At 38.0% G+C, this 16,988-nt stretch overlaps 1 protein-coding gene across 5 annotated transcripts in view; it reads right to left on the bottom strand.

Moving 5' to 3' along the window:
* The window catches only part of GRIA4 (glutamate ionotropic receptor AMPA type subunit 4), a 211,865-nt gene that overhangs the window by 77,655 nt on the left and 117,222 nt on the right, over positions 1-16,988 (bottom strand). For all 5 annotated transcript variants that reach the window (XM_053934314.1, XM_053934311.1, XM_053934312.1 and 2 more), the window contains exon 4: positions 11,445-11,629. In XM_053934314.1, coding sequence (XP_053790289.1) covers positions 11,445-11,629 — 185 coding nt within the window. The remainder of the gene's footprint in view (positions 1-11,444; positions 11,630-16,988) is intronic.

Genomic DNA, 16,988 nt, shown 5'->3' with positions numbered 1-16,988 from the left:
TTGACACAACTCTGTGACTTTATGATACAATACTGTTCTTTCAATTTAGCTGAACAATAGCCTGGTCTAGGAAATTCAGAAACTATTCTACTATTTGAAAGAAGGGTTACCAGTGTCTGCTTTGATTATTTTCTTTTTTTTTTTTTTTTTCCTGTGTGTGGCAAGGTCACTGACTTTGATAAAACCATTTGCAAACTTGCATCAGCATCTGAACAGAGAATCTGGCCCCAGGTCATCCTCTGTTCTCTACTACTGTGAAATGGATATTGCACATAACTCATTTTAAAATAATGCTTAACTTCTGTAGCATGAAATGTCCCTCGTTATGATTTACAGAAGATGGAGGTCAGTACAGCTGGAGCGAAAAGGACTTATTTTCAGTTAAATCTTTTCAAAGGGTGACAACTGTGCATTAACAAAGGTTTTCCTCTTTGGTATTGTGTCACAATACACTGCCTTAAGAAAAAGAACACCTGCAATAAAATGAAGTCTGTCTAATGCAATATAGAAAGAGTGGAGACTTGTTAAAGACAGAAGATTTAGACCTGATCTGAAATATTGCAGCAGAAATGGCAATGATATAAACCATAACTGAAGTGGGATTTTACACAATATCTGAACCCAGGATAAATCTTTCACAAAGCCATAAAAAAAGCATTTGAGAAACAAGCCTAATTTTAATAACTAGTGCCCAGAAAAGGGCATTCTTACTGGGGAAAGGATGGACAGTCATTAGAGAGGATGCTAAAGAAGGCAGAAAACAAAGCAGATGTGGCTCTGTCTCTCTTGTGAAGGCAGGTGCTGGGCTGGAACAGGGCTGTGCACACCTGCCCCTCTCACAGCTGGGTAGAGAACAATGTTTCCCACACAGACTCCATGCTTACTGCCAGCTGGCAAAGCAGAGAGCCCTGCACAGTGCAGGAGGCTGCTGGGGAAGAAGACCTGGAGAGGTGGCTCAAAGGTCATTAACCAGTGCCCGGAGCATAGCTATTTGCTTCCTTCTGCTGCTAAAGTTGTTTGCTTTCAAAGCCTACTCCTATCCTAAATAGGATGTAGAGACTTGTAAGGAAAAAGGAAGCGAGGAAAGAGATGAAGGGTGTAAGAAGAGGGTCACTTCACCAATCCTTTGAATCATTCATATTCATCCTTTGTCACCTGCTGCCTATTTGCTCTTTCAGTGACTGAAATAGCTTATTTCTCATGTCCAAACCTCATCAGTTGTGTGCTGCAGTAACAAAATGCATTCTTATTGGGCAGTGTGGGACTGTGTGCAAAATCCCAGCCACTCCACAGAAAGGAGCCTGTGCAGAGATCCTCCTGGCTCTGCGGGGTGAGGAAACTACTGGTGGTAGTGCTGGCAGCTGGCTCCTTCAAGGAGAAGAACTATCAGTTTGTATTGGCATTCCAGTGTTGCTTGCAAGCAACTCCATAGACCTCTAGGGAAAAAAAAAAAAGGCATGGAGAGTAGAGAATGATGAAAAAAAGGCACTTCATGAATCTTCCATTCCCTCTGGGACTGAGATATGCAGAGAGCTGCTACTCTGGCCCTGAAGATGTATGAAGTCCAACAATGCTGCTACTAGCCCACACTACTGTGTGCTGTGCACATGCCAAATTCTTTGGTTAATGATTTGCTCCTGTGGTTGTGTGGAAGCATAACTAAACCTGCATTTTATTCATGCAAATCTAATAAACGTAGGGGCAAACTGCAGTCACCCCATGCTGTTTCTGAAATGAGAGATAAAGAAATCTACATTACACCACTAAAATACATGTAAAAGCCATACTGTCTCTTGATAAATACTCATCTGTGTTGTGGTAGTGATCCTTTGTGCCAACACATCTCTGTCCTGATGAAAAACTGGGAAGCAGGAATGTTGGAGCTAGTATTCTATGTAACTCATGTGTCTGGTTAATTTTTGCCTTCCTGTATTATGTTGCAATTTATTGCAAAGTATCATGTTTTAATTTATTACTATATTAAATTATGCATGCTAGTTATGCAAATATGATTTGCAAAAGTGCCAAGTGCTATCTTCAGTTAGCAGACACACTAGAAACTAAGGCAAGAAAAAAAAATGTTTTTAAAACCAGCCAAATTGACAACTCAATCAATTTAGAGAAATTCAGCAGTCAAACATTACTTTTTCAAGTTTAGCACTCCTGAGGAGTGCTAGATTGAGAGGAGATGAAGAAGGAAGGGAATATTTTGGCTTCTGTACTTTTCTCCACACACACATTTACTTGCTCTCATTTTGATGGTAATACTAACTACTAATACTACTGCTACTACTACTATTACTACTGCTGCTACTAATTCTTCTCCTATGACTACTACTACTAATTCTTGCTGTGACAACCTGCTGCATTTTACCTATCAGAGAGATTTGGTTTTCAGTGCAAACACATACATGATATTTCTCAACAACATATCTCAAGGCTCTTTAAGGCTGAGGAATCAGTGGTGTCAAACAATGCATTGAACAACTGATTTAGTTAGACAGCTGTGAACAGCACTCAAGACACTGGGCAGCTACTTCCCTATTATGCTTGTTAATAACAATCATTAGCTGTTATTATTTAGACCTTATTGACTTGCAGTTTTTACAAGATTAATGATACTAGTATTTTGTGGCAACTTTACATCCATGTGTAAATTTTAATATTACATGGACAAAGTAATTCTTTTTATGATTAAGTGTCGGTTCAGCTGCATACATTGAAGCATTAAATCTGTGCCAGATGCTCCATAACAGTTTTCACTTCTGTGTTTAAAGGCAAATAAGCCCTGGATGAGCAATGAGGCTTAATCTTGATGATACAAAGCACTGACAGAGCTGAGAAAAGTGCTCATCTACTGGGAAACATCCTATTTAATTCTTATGGTCTGGGGAGAGCTGGGTGCAGGAAAAAACTGACTGGAATCAGCCTGTTTGGTACACCAGGAGCTAGACTGCTGATCTCTGACAGCAAAACTGATTCAGTATGCAAAATTCAGAAGAAAATGCTGTTCACAGTGGACATTGGAAGGCTCTGAACACACAGAAAGCTGAGGTTTCAACTTTGTCAGATGGAGACGGTGGGAGAGGATGGAGCTGCTACAGATGGAAGAAGAAAGGAAATCCATTGCCATTCATGCAGAAAGGAGAAACATTTCTTTTCTGAATATAGTCCTCATCATGTGGATGTGTTTATGGACATATCTGTATAAATATAGAAATAATCACTGTCATATTACTGCATGTGAAAAGCCCTAGAAAACAGAAATGAGGAGTAGCAATATTCTCTTTCAGAAAGGAATAAACATAAAGGTCCTAGGCAAATGCAATTACAGTTAGCTTGTGCTTTCAGCTCGCTCTGCTGAGTTTCACATGAAGGTCATTATGGAGAAATTAAATCGAATTTCTGGTAAAAATCTGAGAGGGCTATAAGAAATAAGGAAGAAGTAGCAGACTACTCAGTAGCAGAGAATGAGGAACCAAAATGCTGAAGAAGCATCTGTTTAGTGAAGGACATTTTAGATGCAGTCACACAATATAGCACAGAGGTTGATCTGATCACCCTGGTATCCCTTCTGGCTGTTTCTGATGCAAACACATTACGGGTTTGCAAGATTCAGTACAAGATGATACACAGTTCACTCACTCATAAGGTATTTCTACCTCAAGAGCTGTCTATAGGTGTGTAAAAAGAGTACTGTGAATCAAAGGAGCTCATCTGTGTACATCTGTGCCTTATTTCATGGCCTGACTCTCAGCCTGACTCACCAAGCACAGCAAGACAAGCTGGGTACACACTGGAGAGGAAGAGGCCTTGCCATAAGGCTCCTGGGCGTCTGGTTTGAGTTTCCCATGGGCCAGTCATGCACCCTCATGGCAGAGAAAGCCAACAGCCTCTTGGACTGCACTGCCATCACGGCGAGGGAGGTGATCCTGCCCCTCTGCTCAGCTCTGCTGAGGCACACTGTCAATGGTGTGCCCACTGCTGGGCCCCCCAGTACAAAAGAAACAAGGACATACTTGAACAGTCCAGAGAAACATCAAAAAGGTTATTGAAGCATCTGTCATATGAGGAGAAGCTGAGAGAGCTGTGACTGGAGCAGCCTGGAGAACAAATACCTCAGGCAGATCTTAGCAATGATCTATAAATACCCAATGGGATGGTGTAGGGAAGAGGGTACCTGACTCTCCCTTGAGGCGTACAACAACAGGACAACAGGCAAGGGACACAGGTTGCAACACAAGAAATTCCAGCTAGATATGAGGAATTTTTTTTTTTCTATCAGGTAGTCAACTAGTGAAACAGGAAATAGAAGTGTTATGGGATCTCCATCCTTGGATGCATTCAAAATTAGGCCAAATGAGTAACCTGATGTATGGTTGCCCCCTTGAGCACCAGGAGTGGTCTTCAGAGGTGACTTTCAATCCCAGTTATTTTCTTTGCTTGTAAAATAGAACTACGCATGTCAGTACTTCACAGTCAAAACTTTCAAAACCAGCTCCGAAATCTATCTGAAAACAAATACCACCAATTTGAGAGTCCAGCTTTTTTTTTTTTTTTTTTTTCTTCTGGTAACTTATTTGTTCTGCAATGCTTAATATGCGATGACAATGGGAATTCTGTCAGAAAAAGGGACAAGCAAACAAAACCATTAACTTCTTATTTCAGCACTTAAAAGCACTTATTTCAGCCTTTAAAAGCTTCCTTACATAATTTTACATGTCCTTTTGGTATAGATTAACAGCAAAAAGAAAAAAAATATTGAAAGACCAGAAGAAAAGGGCTAAAATATTTAGAGTTAATAACATTATTCCTCATGACCTAAATGACTCTTAGCTTACACTTTTCAGTGTAATTATCAAATATGTTTGGAGTATTGACTGCATTGTATACCTGAACATATTTCTGAGCAGTGAAGAAACTATAAGAAATAATAGCTGTGAGATCAACTATGGCTGAGCAAATGACAGTCTGCTTCTCCAATAATAAAGGTTATTAGTCTCTGAAAAAGTAAAAAGAACAAATACACTGGTTGAACAAATAAAATATGCTTTCACTGAAATCTTCAAAATTATTTTCTGTGATAGTCTTCAAATCTGACCACATTGTTTTTTTTATTTATTGTTCAGCACTGCTTGCAGAACAGCAAACAAAGACATAATGGAAGAAATCTGTGATGTGTATTTAGTGAAGGTAAGGTATCCCAACTAATTAAATTCAAGTACAACCTAGGAGAAAGCACCATGACATTTCCTTAAATGTGTGGTTTTAGCTATATATTTTCTGTCATCTTTCCTAAGGAAATAATTTTTCTGCTACTGAGCTGTCTCTGGGTCTGTAAAATATTTTTTAACACATATGACAATTTCAGCTATATTTGAAAGGAATACAATATCTTTAAGACACATCTAAGGTGTCAAGTCAGTGCAGTCCTTATTAATACTGGCTGCTGGATGGAGAACAGAGACTGTTCTGACTGAACAGAACTGTTTTAGCCACCAAAAGGACAGGAAGCACCCGGACACTACACTTCCTGTCTGACAGCTCCAGTCAGCACATGGGTCCTGACACCTTCCACACATTTCTTGATGAGCCATAGGAATTGCCTTTTCTTTCTTGCTCAGCACACTTTTGGGAAGAAAAATTTTATGGTGCTTGTTGAAGAGGTGGTCTAGGAGAAAACCAAAGCCCACAAAAAAAAAAGGAGATGTCACTTGTTTTACTACTTCTGAACACCATTTCCATCTGCTGTATGTAGTTTCTGTATTGTTTCAGATCTGACTTATACAAATTAAGCGATAAATAAATGCTAATGTAAATAAAATTCTGTGGGAGAAATAATTTTAAAATAATGATTTTGTTAGACTGGGAAGCCTGACTTGGGGTTTCATAACTTCAGCTTAAATAGATGTGTGGTATGAGTTTGACCTTTCTCTGTAATAAATAAACCCACATTACTTTTGTTAGCATCTTTATTTTGGAACATAGATTCTGCATTTCAGACAGAAATTCAGTAAATACATTTAAGTTTAAAGTAATGATTTTATAATTTTAGTAGATATACCCTTCAGCCCTAGGCTGACTTTACTTCTGATTTTCACTGAATGAGCAAAAAATGCAAATACACTAGTTTTAAAAGGCAGGAAGAAAAATAAAATGAAAAGAAGGGCTAAGAGAAGAAGCAAAACTCTCAATGAACAGTTGTGTGTTTCTTGCTGTGCTGTATGTGGCAAATGACTTCTTTGGCCTGGACTGTTCAGATGCTGTACAGCTTGTTGCCAGTGTTAGTGGATTAGTTGGAAGGAACTGGAAATCATGTTACAATGGGCTTCAAGCATTCGTTTCATCTTAAGCAGAAAGTTGTTTGTATTAAATTCATGGAAGCACTTTAGAAACACAGCTTTTAAAGAAGAGACACAGAAGCAAAGAATTTTCCATCCCTTTCATTGACTTTCATCCTTTCATTCAAACAGAATATTTTTGTGCTTTTAAAAGACCACCTGCTGAAAGTGCTATGGAAAAAGGGATGTTAGTAAACAAGGACACAATGGTCCTTGACAGAAAATGAATCACTAGAAATGCATTCTGCTATATAAGCTATAGCTGTTACATAAAACTGTGGCAATATAATTTTATCTTTCCGTGTCTTTGTTTTAGCTCCCTTTCTCTGTCTTTTCCCTGTAATCTGTAAAGGTAATGGCAAAAAAAAAATCCCTAATCTCATGCCTGTAGGAAAATGGGGCTTTGCCTCTGTTTCTAGTCACTTATACAACACAAATAAAAGGCTATACTTGTTTATATTTTGAATTAAAAACTTGTTGTACCTTTTTTTTTTAAAGGCTGTGTATGAACAGATGAAACAAAGGACTAGGTAAATTAACTGTGAATCAGATTTAGTGACATCACTTACAAGGTTCTAGAAGGCATTCTGTTAAGCATAAGACATTTTCTATAACCGTTAAGTGCAGATGTGCTTTCTCCAAAATGGAAACACACTTTCTGAAAGATGTGTGGAAAGCTGACATGGAATAGATCATTGTAAGATAACAGAATCCTAGAATGGTTGGAATTGGAAGGGACCTTAAAGATTATTGGATTCCAACCTCCCTGTCCCCTACTTTCCATCTAATTTTACTGCTCTGGGGGCTCCTGCTCAGCAGTGAAACGCACCAGATTTGGGTTATTTCTGCAGGAGAGCAGCAGTGGTCATGTCAAGCATTGAATCCCCTTGTGTTACAGACTGTGGGTCTGCCCCAAGCACCAGCACTGCCAAGGCTGCCCTGAGAGGCCACGGGGAGGGAGCAGTCCATGCCTAGAGCCACAGCACCCCCAGCCACACACCAGGACTATAATGGTCAATAAAATGGGTGCAGGCCTGCTTCCCCTTCTCAAAAGCAAATCATGTGCATCACTTAAAGTGGGCAAGTAAACAAAACACTTCTGGCAATAATCTTGGTGTTTGTGTGGTGTCTTCCAGAGCCCAGGATGCAGGATGGTAAGGTCTGCCAGAGGAGCATAAAGGATGAATTTCACTTCCAAGTAACAAAAAGGTTTGCCTGGTTATGGTTGTTGTAAGCTGTTAAGAAGGTAAGGTGTTTCACCATCCTGAGAATAAAGGATGAAAAGGAGCTAAAATTATCTTGGTAGGCTTAAGTTATTGCAGATTATTAAGTGTAGGCGGAGATCTGCTGACTCAGGCTGAAGATACTCTCTCTTACTGATCATAGAGGCAGCAAGTGTTTCATGCATGCAGAAATGGATGTCTTGCTTCAGTGTCAGTTTTAAACAGGGCTTTGAGCTGAGCCATGCCAATGGGGACTAACATTAAAACCAAGCAAAATGTTTCCAATATTAAGAAAACTATCACAGTCTCAGAATATCCTTGAGAGGTAAGATCTGAAACCTTTGCTGAGATGAAAACAAGAGGGAGCAATCCAAACAAACCAGATATAAACCCGTAAGTGCAGGCTGAACCCATCTTCTGGATTTAATGTAATGACAGCTCTGCTGTCCCTTTCTAGAATGGAAATCTGAAAATCAAACCCCATTTCTCTGTATTTCACCATAAAAAGCAATACAGACTCGGCCCTGCCCAAAACATTACAGCTACATAAAACCTAAAAGGAAGATCTCATGATAAAAAATGCACATCCTGGGTTGTGCATGGGGGGAGTCTGGAATTAACACACATCACTGGATTCCAGGAGAGAACTCTTCTGTGAAGACCCAGATAGAGAGTGTGGGGGGGTAGCTTCTACACACACACACCCCAATGTACATGGAGAGGAGAAAATAAATGAGAAAATCTAATAAACTAAAAGAAATAGTTTAGTTACAATAAAGTTATACAAGAAGTCAGGAAACAGCAAGGTGTGTTTTTTTCTCTGCTGGCAGGTGAAGAGGGCAGCGAGCAGAAAACATCAGGTCAGATGAGTGGGCAGCAGGCATGGGCAGAGGAGGAGCATATTAGCTCACTTCTACAGCACAGCCAGTGGAAAAGCCTCCAGTCTTCACTGCTTGAGATACACAGTTATGAGAAGTGTGAATGTGTATGTACATGGGCAGTCAGTTGAGAAGAAAACCACAAGCCCACAAGCCAGTTTCCCTCCCTTCATTAGCGTAGATTTAAGGGCAAAGCACTTTGAGTTATGGTCTCATTACTGAGATTTAATTACTTTTCCTAAATGTTCTGCAGAACATTTACTTGTACATTGCAAAGTATTACAGTATAGTCACAACTTAGGCTCTCAATTACAGGAGAACTAGGCAAGAAAGAAGTTGAGTTAATTAGACTCACTGAAGCTTAATCAATTCCTCAGTGTATGCAGGGAAGACTATGCCAACTTTTAGTCCATCTGTGAAGCCACCTTACCTGTCTGCTACAGGTTATTAAAGCCCTCAAGCAAAGGGAAAAAGTCAATGGCTGATATTTGAAAACAGTTGTCATTTTGCATTTTGTACATTGGGCTATTTTCTTCTTGCTAATTTCTTCATTCCTATTTTTTGAAAACTAAATATTTTGTGTCTGAGACTGCTTCTGACTGCCCATCCTCAAAGCAGCATTTGGTCTTTGAGGGTCATACTGGAAATCTAACCCAGCACCCCAGGCTCATTTGTAGGTCAGCCTGTCTAGGAAGACCAGAACCTTCACAGGGGAGAGTAAAGCTGCAGCTCTTCTGCATACTTTCTCCAGCCTGGCTGTAATGCCATTCCTGCTTTTACAGTGATGGTACTTTAGAAGGATGGAGAGAATCTCCAGGCATATTGGGAAAGAAGGGAATTAACATGATACATAATTCCCAATTTAATTAGATCATGCAAATATAGATAGTATATGTTAGATATGTATAGATGGTGACTACTTAGAGAATAAAAAAATCTGTTAGCCCATGAGCCAGTTTCTTTCACTTCAGTAGTGTGGGTTTAGGGCAAAGATTTTACACTTAGGAGCAAATAACATAAGCAAAAGTACAAAAAAAGCTCATTTCCTAGGTAAAATTTGTCCCACCCAAAATTAGACAGTAGCCAGAAAAATCACTTCCTAAAAATGATACGAGTATGTTGCATGTAAGGTGTTAACTCCTACCCTCAAGTCTCCCTGCGCAGTTAATGAAAAAACTCAATTAACTTTAAGACTTGTCTTGTGGAGGTGTGAGACAAACTCACCATGTCTGATTCAGGCTGTTGTGGCCACAAATTCCATTTTTATTTCTTAGCATGCTTGCATTAGCTCCCTATTTTAGGCATGCAAAATCCAGACCTGTATGAACTGACTATGTAGCTGCTGATCTAGAAGGAAAATAAGAAGCAGCTCCTGGATGAAAATAAAAAGTACACGTGAGATCAGTGAGATCCAAACATGTACTCAGTGCCTTCATTTTCCTTTGCAACTGAGTGGATATTCAGTAGGAACACCCATCAGGATGGTGGGTGTACTTCAAGACTTCTGATAACAGAACATATTTTTTCTATATCACATTTGCATGCCTTGTAAAAGAAATCAGGTAATATCATGTGCACACACAGAAGTGAGGGAGAAATTGTTTTTCTGAATGTAATTTAGAAGACCCTCACATGGGTCTTCTGTTTTACTATAATGTAGACTAAACCAGGGGAGGATTTCATTATAAGTTGTAGAAAGTGTGTGTCAAAACATAATGGCATTCAGAATAAAGAAAGATATAATGGCCAAATGAGTATCTGTAGCAATATGGCATTGTCTGTTCTTTTTTTAGCAATAGTCATAAAAAAAGTTCTTGTTATATCAGCCACACTATTAATTCTCTCTTTACCTTCTGCCAGTGAAAGTAAAATTAATGTATATATGATATTGAGTACTATTTTATGCATTTATGAGTACTATTTTATGAATTTCTGTATGAAAAATGACATTTAATTTTTCAGTGACTTCAGAGGCAGATGCATCATGAACAGTTTTGCAACAAAATCTCCAAAATTCTCTAATGCATTAACCAAGAGAAGCCAAGTGGTGTCAAAGGGTCCAGCACCAGCAGATGGCATTCATTCCCTGCAATTCCTGCAGCAGCAGGAGGCACTGAACAGTGAATTTGCACCACGGCAATGTAATATGTGGGATCATAAGAGATGCAAATAGTTAACCCTAAGTTATTTTCTTGTCATTTGGCAAAATTTTTCTTTTAAAGCATAATTTAATTTTTTTTCCATTATTTAAGAAACAGCTTACACATAAACACTATATAGAGATAGATTTGCCACATCAGAGCAGCATGGTTTGATATTCACTTTGCACACTGGTATAGATAATACCTAGTGGAAGCCAGTCTGTCTGACCCAGTATTTTCTTTCCCCACCAGCATGTTTCCATGGATAACTGATGGAAGAACCTGACTTCTCTTTCCAGTTCAATAGCACTTTTATTCACTGCTCTTTGTGTTCCTAAATACCCTGCTAAGGTGATAAAAGTATCAGTTTAAATATTTGTAGCAATAATTTTAAAGCTTTTTATGCTAGAAATACGTGACCTATGCTATTTGGGAAACATGAATTTAAAATAGATTTTTTCCCCCCTCAAACAAAGCAGAGCTTTACCCCCATGAAGGTACAGACTAAGAGCACACTGGCAATTCAACAACACCATGTTTTTCCAGCAACTCTCTGACCCTGATGCAGGAGGCATCAGGCAAAGAGGGGCTGGAAAGTGGGACCAAATGTGCAGCTGCCCTGACTGCTGGCACCTTTCACCACCAAGGTCCTGAGGGGGAAAGGAGAGGCTCCCTGCCCTGACATGCCAGCTGCTAAGTATTGTAGATAAAAAGAGAGCAGAACAGGCAAGTGGACATACAAATATAGGCTGATGAAATAAGAAAAAAGAAAAAATAAAAGAATCAATTTCATTTCCATTGACAAAATAAACAAAATGCAATCTCATCTGGAGTTTCAGTAACATTAAAAGCAGTTGTTACCTGTTCTAAGAGATTCTGAAGCCTCTCTATTTCACAGTCTATTACAAATTTCTTTTCTTGCCTTCGGTCCAGATCTTCTAAAAGCCGCCTGTAGCTGGCATCATTAAAATTCTCCACACAGATGGCACTGACTTGCCAGCTATTTTGTCCTGCTTTTTCCATAATTGCTTGAAGTATTGAATAACCTAAAAGAGAAGGATACAATACACTAGTAACACAATCATTGCGTTTTTTGAATAGGAATTGTCCTTAATCAATACTATGTCTCTTAACATATGCTCCTGCAGGGAAAGGAATAAGAGGATATTTGAATCATACCTATGCTGCTTGTCATGATCAGCATACAGTATGCAATTAAAAAAAATTACAATCGTTGGGAGTGATCAGAATGCAGAGCATTATGGATAATCTTCATATGATTCATACACACAAACTCTTCCACTCAAGCATTCAGCTTCCCAGATTAGTTTTGTACAGTTTCTGTATCTGGACACAGCAAAGGAAAAATCTGAGCCTACTCATTCAGCAGAAGTATTTGCATACCACAAAAGCATTCAAATGCTTTGGTTTGGGTTTCTTTTTTCAATAACAACACTTAATCCAAACAGCTTCTAATACATCCTATTGAGAATTCTTTGTTTAATTTATTTATACATATAAATTATATGCCAATGTAGATGTACTAATAGAAATTATATTGAACTATTTCGGAGCTTCCATATAGCTTGAAATCAATGTATGCAGAGAGATTAGAGGTCAATGAATGAAGGGCACCAGAGAAGCATTAACTGTTACCACTGGCAGGATTATTGCTCTTTACCAGTACCAGTATTTGTTGCCCCGTGTTGTCTTTGAGGCTGTTCACAAAAGGGAAAGGCAGTGTCCTGTCAGAGGTCTCCCCTGAACCTGCAGGGCAGTCTCAGGCTGCCCTGGACCACCAGCCCTTCACCTTCTTCCTGCTCTTTTTTAATTTTTTCACTGGGGATGTGCAATGGGAGGAGGCAGCAGGGGAGCTTATGACATGACTTAGGACAGTTTGCAAACCTCATCTTGACTTGCACAACCAACCCATGAAAAAGAAAGCATGTATTATTCTATTTTTCAACCTGGATAAGTAGGGAATTTGTTTAAAGCAATGAAGATTGTACACCTCACACCCAGAGCTGATTTTTAAAAAAGACAAAAAGAACAAAATGACAGATATGTTTTTCAATAGCAGATTCATAAAATGACACAATTCAGAGGAGCTCCTCCTGTCCAGAACCACAACAGGATTGTGGCTTTTAACTCATTAGCTGACAGAATTTCCCCCCCTAGCTTTAAATGAAAGATTTCACCTCTTAAAAATCTTCTTTAGGGGTCTGGTTACCCAGTGGTAGCATCTTTCTCTCTTCAACAAGAGTGTCCCATGCCTGAGTGCAGTGACCCTCAGGTGTCATTTTAATGCACTTAAAGATGCCACTGCATGACAGGTTCCCTGTAGAAGAACTATGAGCTATCCCCACAGACTTCAAGAGGAATCTTAGTAAGTTACATTTCAGAAAGAGCACTTTTGAGTGTGTGGTTGCTAACTAACTAATTAGCAGAAGACCTACAACACAACGGAAATCTGAGTTTGCCTCCAGTCAAATCAAACTAGATGACAGTGTTATTAGAATGCGACTTTTTTGGACACATGAGAAATTAATCTATTTGCAAATCAGGAGAAACCATTTGTCTACTGGCTTCTATAACATTTGCAGTCTTTGAAATATTAACTTGAAATATTAACTTAAAATATAACTTTTCTTATCTTTATGACTTTATGCACCAGCACTCCAAAATGAACATGGTTTTTTCCCTCTAATTCAGATGACATGTTTTAGATAAAAATACTGACAATTATAATAAATACATAAAATGCAGAACATATTTTTTAACATAAATGAGACATTTATTTTATGAAACAGAATTTTATTGCAGGAAATGAATTCAAATACTCAATGTATCAAGTATTAAAACATTTCTGCACTCAGCATATATTTTTAACCTGATGACTGTTATTTTTTTTCAAAGAACCATCAGCTTTCCTGTTAATTGCTGCATAATTATTCTGCTTTTCCTGTTGCTATATTCAATCTCCTTTTTGCCTGTAATTATCTCTGCAAATCATGACGAGATTCTTTCCCAAGCATTGTATTTCTTGCTGCATTTCCTATTCATTTCCATATATAGACATATATTAAAACCACTCCAATGTTACAGGGGTTCCTGCTTCACTTAGCACTGTAACTTTGACTTGATCTTTGCTACCAAGGCAGTCAACATTTACTTAATTCAGCTTCCTGACACTAATTAACATTTTCTTTGATAAAGAATGAATGGTGTTTGAAACAGCAACTGATATTCCCTCCTTCCTTTCTTAGTTCATTTGGACAACTTCACTAAGATGCGTTTTGATCAAACTGGTAATTTATCCCAGCACAAAGCATGACAAATTTCAGACAAACACACAGAAAACCTTTTCTTCTATCTTGGATCAAGGTTTCACTTGCCACATTTCATTAGCCTTCATTTAGGTATTTGAAGCTTCTGCAGCTACCAGCTGGCACTTAGATGAGGGTTTTCACATGTAGGCACAACACAGCTAAACAGCACTAAGTGGATATCGTGCAATATTCTCTCCATCAGAAGAGTTCAGAATCCCTGTGCAAGTCTTCAGTGGCATGGTCATCTGTTCAGTGTGCAGGAACAATTTTTACTATAACAGACTGACAAGGATGGAGTTTACACAGAATGAATAAAGGCATTCACATGCTCAGTTGGATAAAAATTAGACATGCTGCGGAGAATGCTTATTTGTCAAAAATAATTGGCTACAGCTGACAAGGAAAAAAATGGCTTCTGCAAACATTTTATGAGGCATAAACCTCTGAAACTAACCTAGGATAATTCTCAGAAACTGAATGCTGCATTTCTATTCAAGCAAAATTCCGAATCTTTAGAAAGATATTTGCCCAAGTAAAGACATCAGACATGGATATTATAGCTGTCATCTAAAAGGTATTTATTTTCTGTTTACCGGCTGTTTATCTTCAGTTATGCTACAGACAGATGAATGATTTATTTTCTGGAATACCTTCCCTCCCATTTATTGTGAAATACTATTTGTTACATACATGCAAACAAAAAAAATCCCTAGGCTGGCTCATATCAGCTGAGCTGCATAATCCATGTTTTTTCTAAACGCTATTATTTAGCAAAATGTTTAGGACTATGCCAATATATAAAAGTAAGCTAAGTTCTCTCACAAAATTTAATAGTAACCCTTCCTCATCAACTAATTCAACCTTGAAATGCAGACAACTCATTTATTAAAAAAGACAAATTGTTATGCCCAAGCATAACTTTGAAGCCTGGAAATGTGTATCAAGAAGTTCCTGGTCCTTTATGGAGCTTGCCCTTTCTTTTTTTTTTTTTTTTTCAATTAACAAATCTATGAACTAAATAAAACACCAACAGAACTTCCTGAAAGCTCAACTGAAGTCCTTTCCAAATGCAAGGACATTATATGCAAGAAGGACTTATTTTTCCTCTTTATGGGACTGTATTCTGAGGAGTTTTCCTCAAATGACCTGTGATGAGAAGTCTGCCAACTGATTTTTATAGGTCATTGCTTAAATGTAGATACTACTAACAACTGCTTAGGGACTAGTAATACCAATTCCACCTCAATATACTGGAACCAAAACAGCAACAGGGCAAGTCTGCAAAGATTTTGTTCTCTTTGCTTTTCTGTTCTCTGGTCAGGTAGAATTGTGATGACCTACCATACTGCTATTTTATCTTTTTTTTTTTTTGTCCCAGAAGATAACACACAGTCATAATGTTGGGGAAAAAAACCCATGACCCCGCCCACCCCACCACCCTCCTTCATGAAAATTAAATGTTACTCTATTTGTTTCCAGTAAAATGAAAGCTGGAGATGCCTACTGCAAGAAATCCATGCATTGGGGTCGATACTACAGTTAAATATATTATAAACTAAAATCTCAGATTTTTTAAGCCTTCTTCCCTCATTCCACAACCCATTGGCATTTTTTCGTCAAAAAATGGATCAGTCATAGAAAAATAATAGCATATATGCACCTGGTGCTTTGAGGTATTAGTACTTCTTCAGAGTCAGATGTCTTCTGGAGGCCAAAGTGTGTAAAATGGGCAAGTTTGTAGTCCAGGATTCCTCCTACTCACTGTAATTGGAGCCTATACACAACCTTCCTCCACCCAAGTAGCTGAAATAATGAGACATCTTTTTGATTTCAAAATTTAAGTTATCTTTCAGGCTTTTTTATTTGTCTTCAGCTAGGCTTTCCTCTAACCAATTTCATTTCAGCAGGCAATGATCTGATTTCATTTATTTCAATTTAATTAAAAAGTAAAATTTGATATCTAAATCTCTTTAGCATGTTCAGAATAAACTATAAACTGAAGAGATATAGGAGTACCATCTTGACTTTGTTTTTCTGCTGGAATGCACATATTTCCTTTCTTTTCTTCTTACTTTTGTTTCTTTTTCTTCTTCTTTTTTTTTTTCCTTGCTTGCTTACTTACTTTTTACCAGAAAATAGTTCAGTGATCAATTACAGTGATGTAATAAATTTCAATAACGTTCATCTTCCAGCAGCCTTTTCATTCTGGGAAACCATTTCCCCAACCCTCTAAGCACAAGCAATCATTCCTGAATTCCTGATGGGCTTGCCAGGACACAGACAGCAAAGTGGCTGTTTGCTCCAAACAGTAGCACCCCCAGTAATAATTCTTATTTTGGAGCTTTTGTCCAGGAACCTATTAGTAATTTTCTACAGTTAAGAAGATGCAATATTTACATATTATTACTGTGTTTTACTATGGTTAGCAGACTAACAATACTGAATTAGTAAGTTAACAGGTTAATAAACTTGGAAACATCATAAGCAATATATTTGTTATGATCCCAGGCATAGAAAACATATCTGACAAATATGGGTCTTTTCCAAAGATGAGCTTACATGGGCTCATATGCTGCACATTACTGAAATGCAAATTAATTTATTTCTCTTTCAGGGCCAGTTAATTTTCAAATAGGAATAAATCTCATTCCCAAGATTTACTATGATTCCAAAAGCCCCATACACTGGTGGAGCTACTTTACGAAAGCTACTTCCAACTACAGGAATTAATATTAGGGTGAGTTTTTTATAAATCCAACACAAAACAGAAGTGAAGAATGAACAATAAATCATTTGGTAAGGATAAGACAATATATTTACAATTCAGGACTGGATTCATGTTGCTTAATTCTAGCTGTTTATAGAGTACTTGTCTAAGTTAATCATCCAAGCTTTCAAAGGAGAGACATGTGATCCATAAAATAACCCAATTTTTTGGGTCTTGGATATCTATCTCAAAGGTGCTTTTTCTTCAATGAATGCTGAAGGAGTCTGGGCATGAGGCTTAGTGAAAATATCTACCATTTATTTTATCTGGCCAAATCTTGTCAAGATGAATCCAGAAAATACAGTGATG

This window comes from Vidua chalybeata, chromosome 2 (genome assembly GCF_026979565.1).
Source record: "Vidua chalybeata isolate OUT-0048 chromosome 2, bVidCha1 merged haplotype, whole genome shotgun sequence".
Lineage (NCBI taxonomy): Eukaryota > Metazoa > Chordata > Aves > Passeriformes > Viduidae > Vidua > Vidua chalybeata.
The sequence above is the reverse complement of the archived record's forward strand: the minus strand, read 5'-3'. Positions and strand labels throughout refer to the sequence as shown.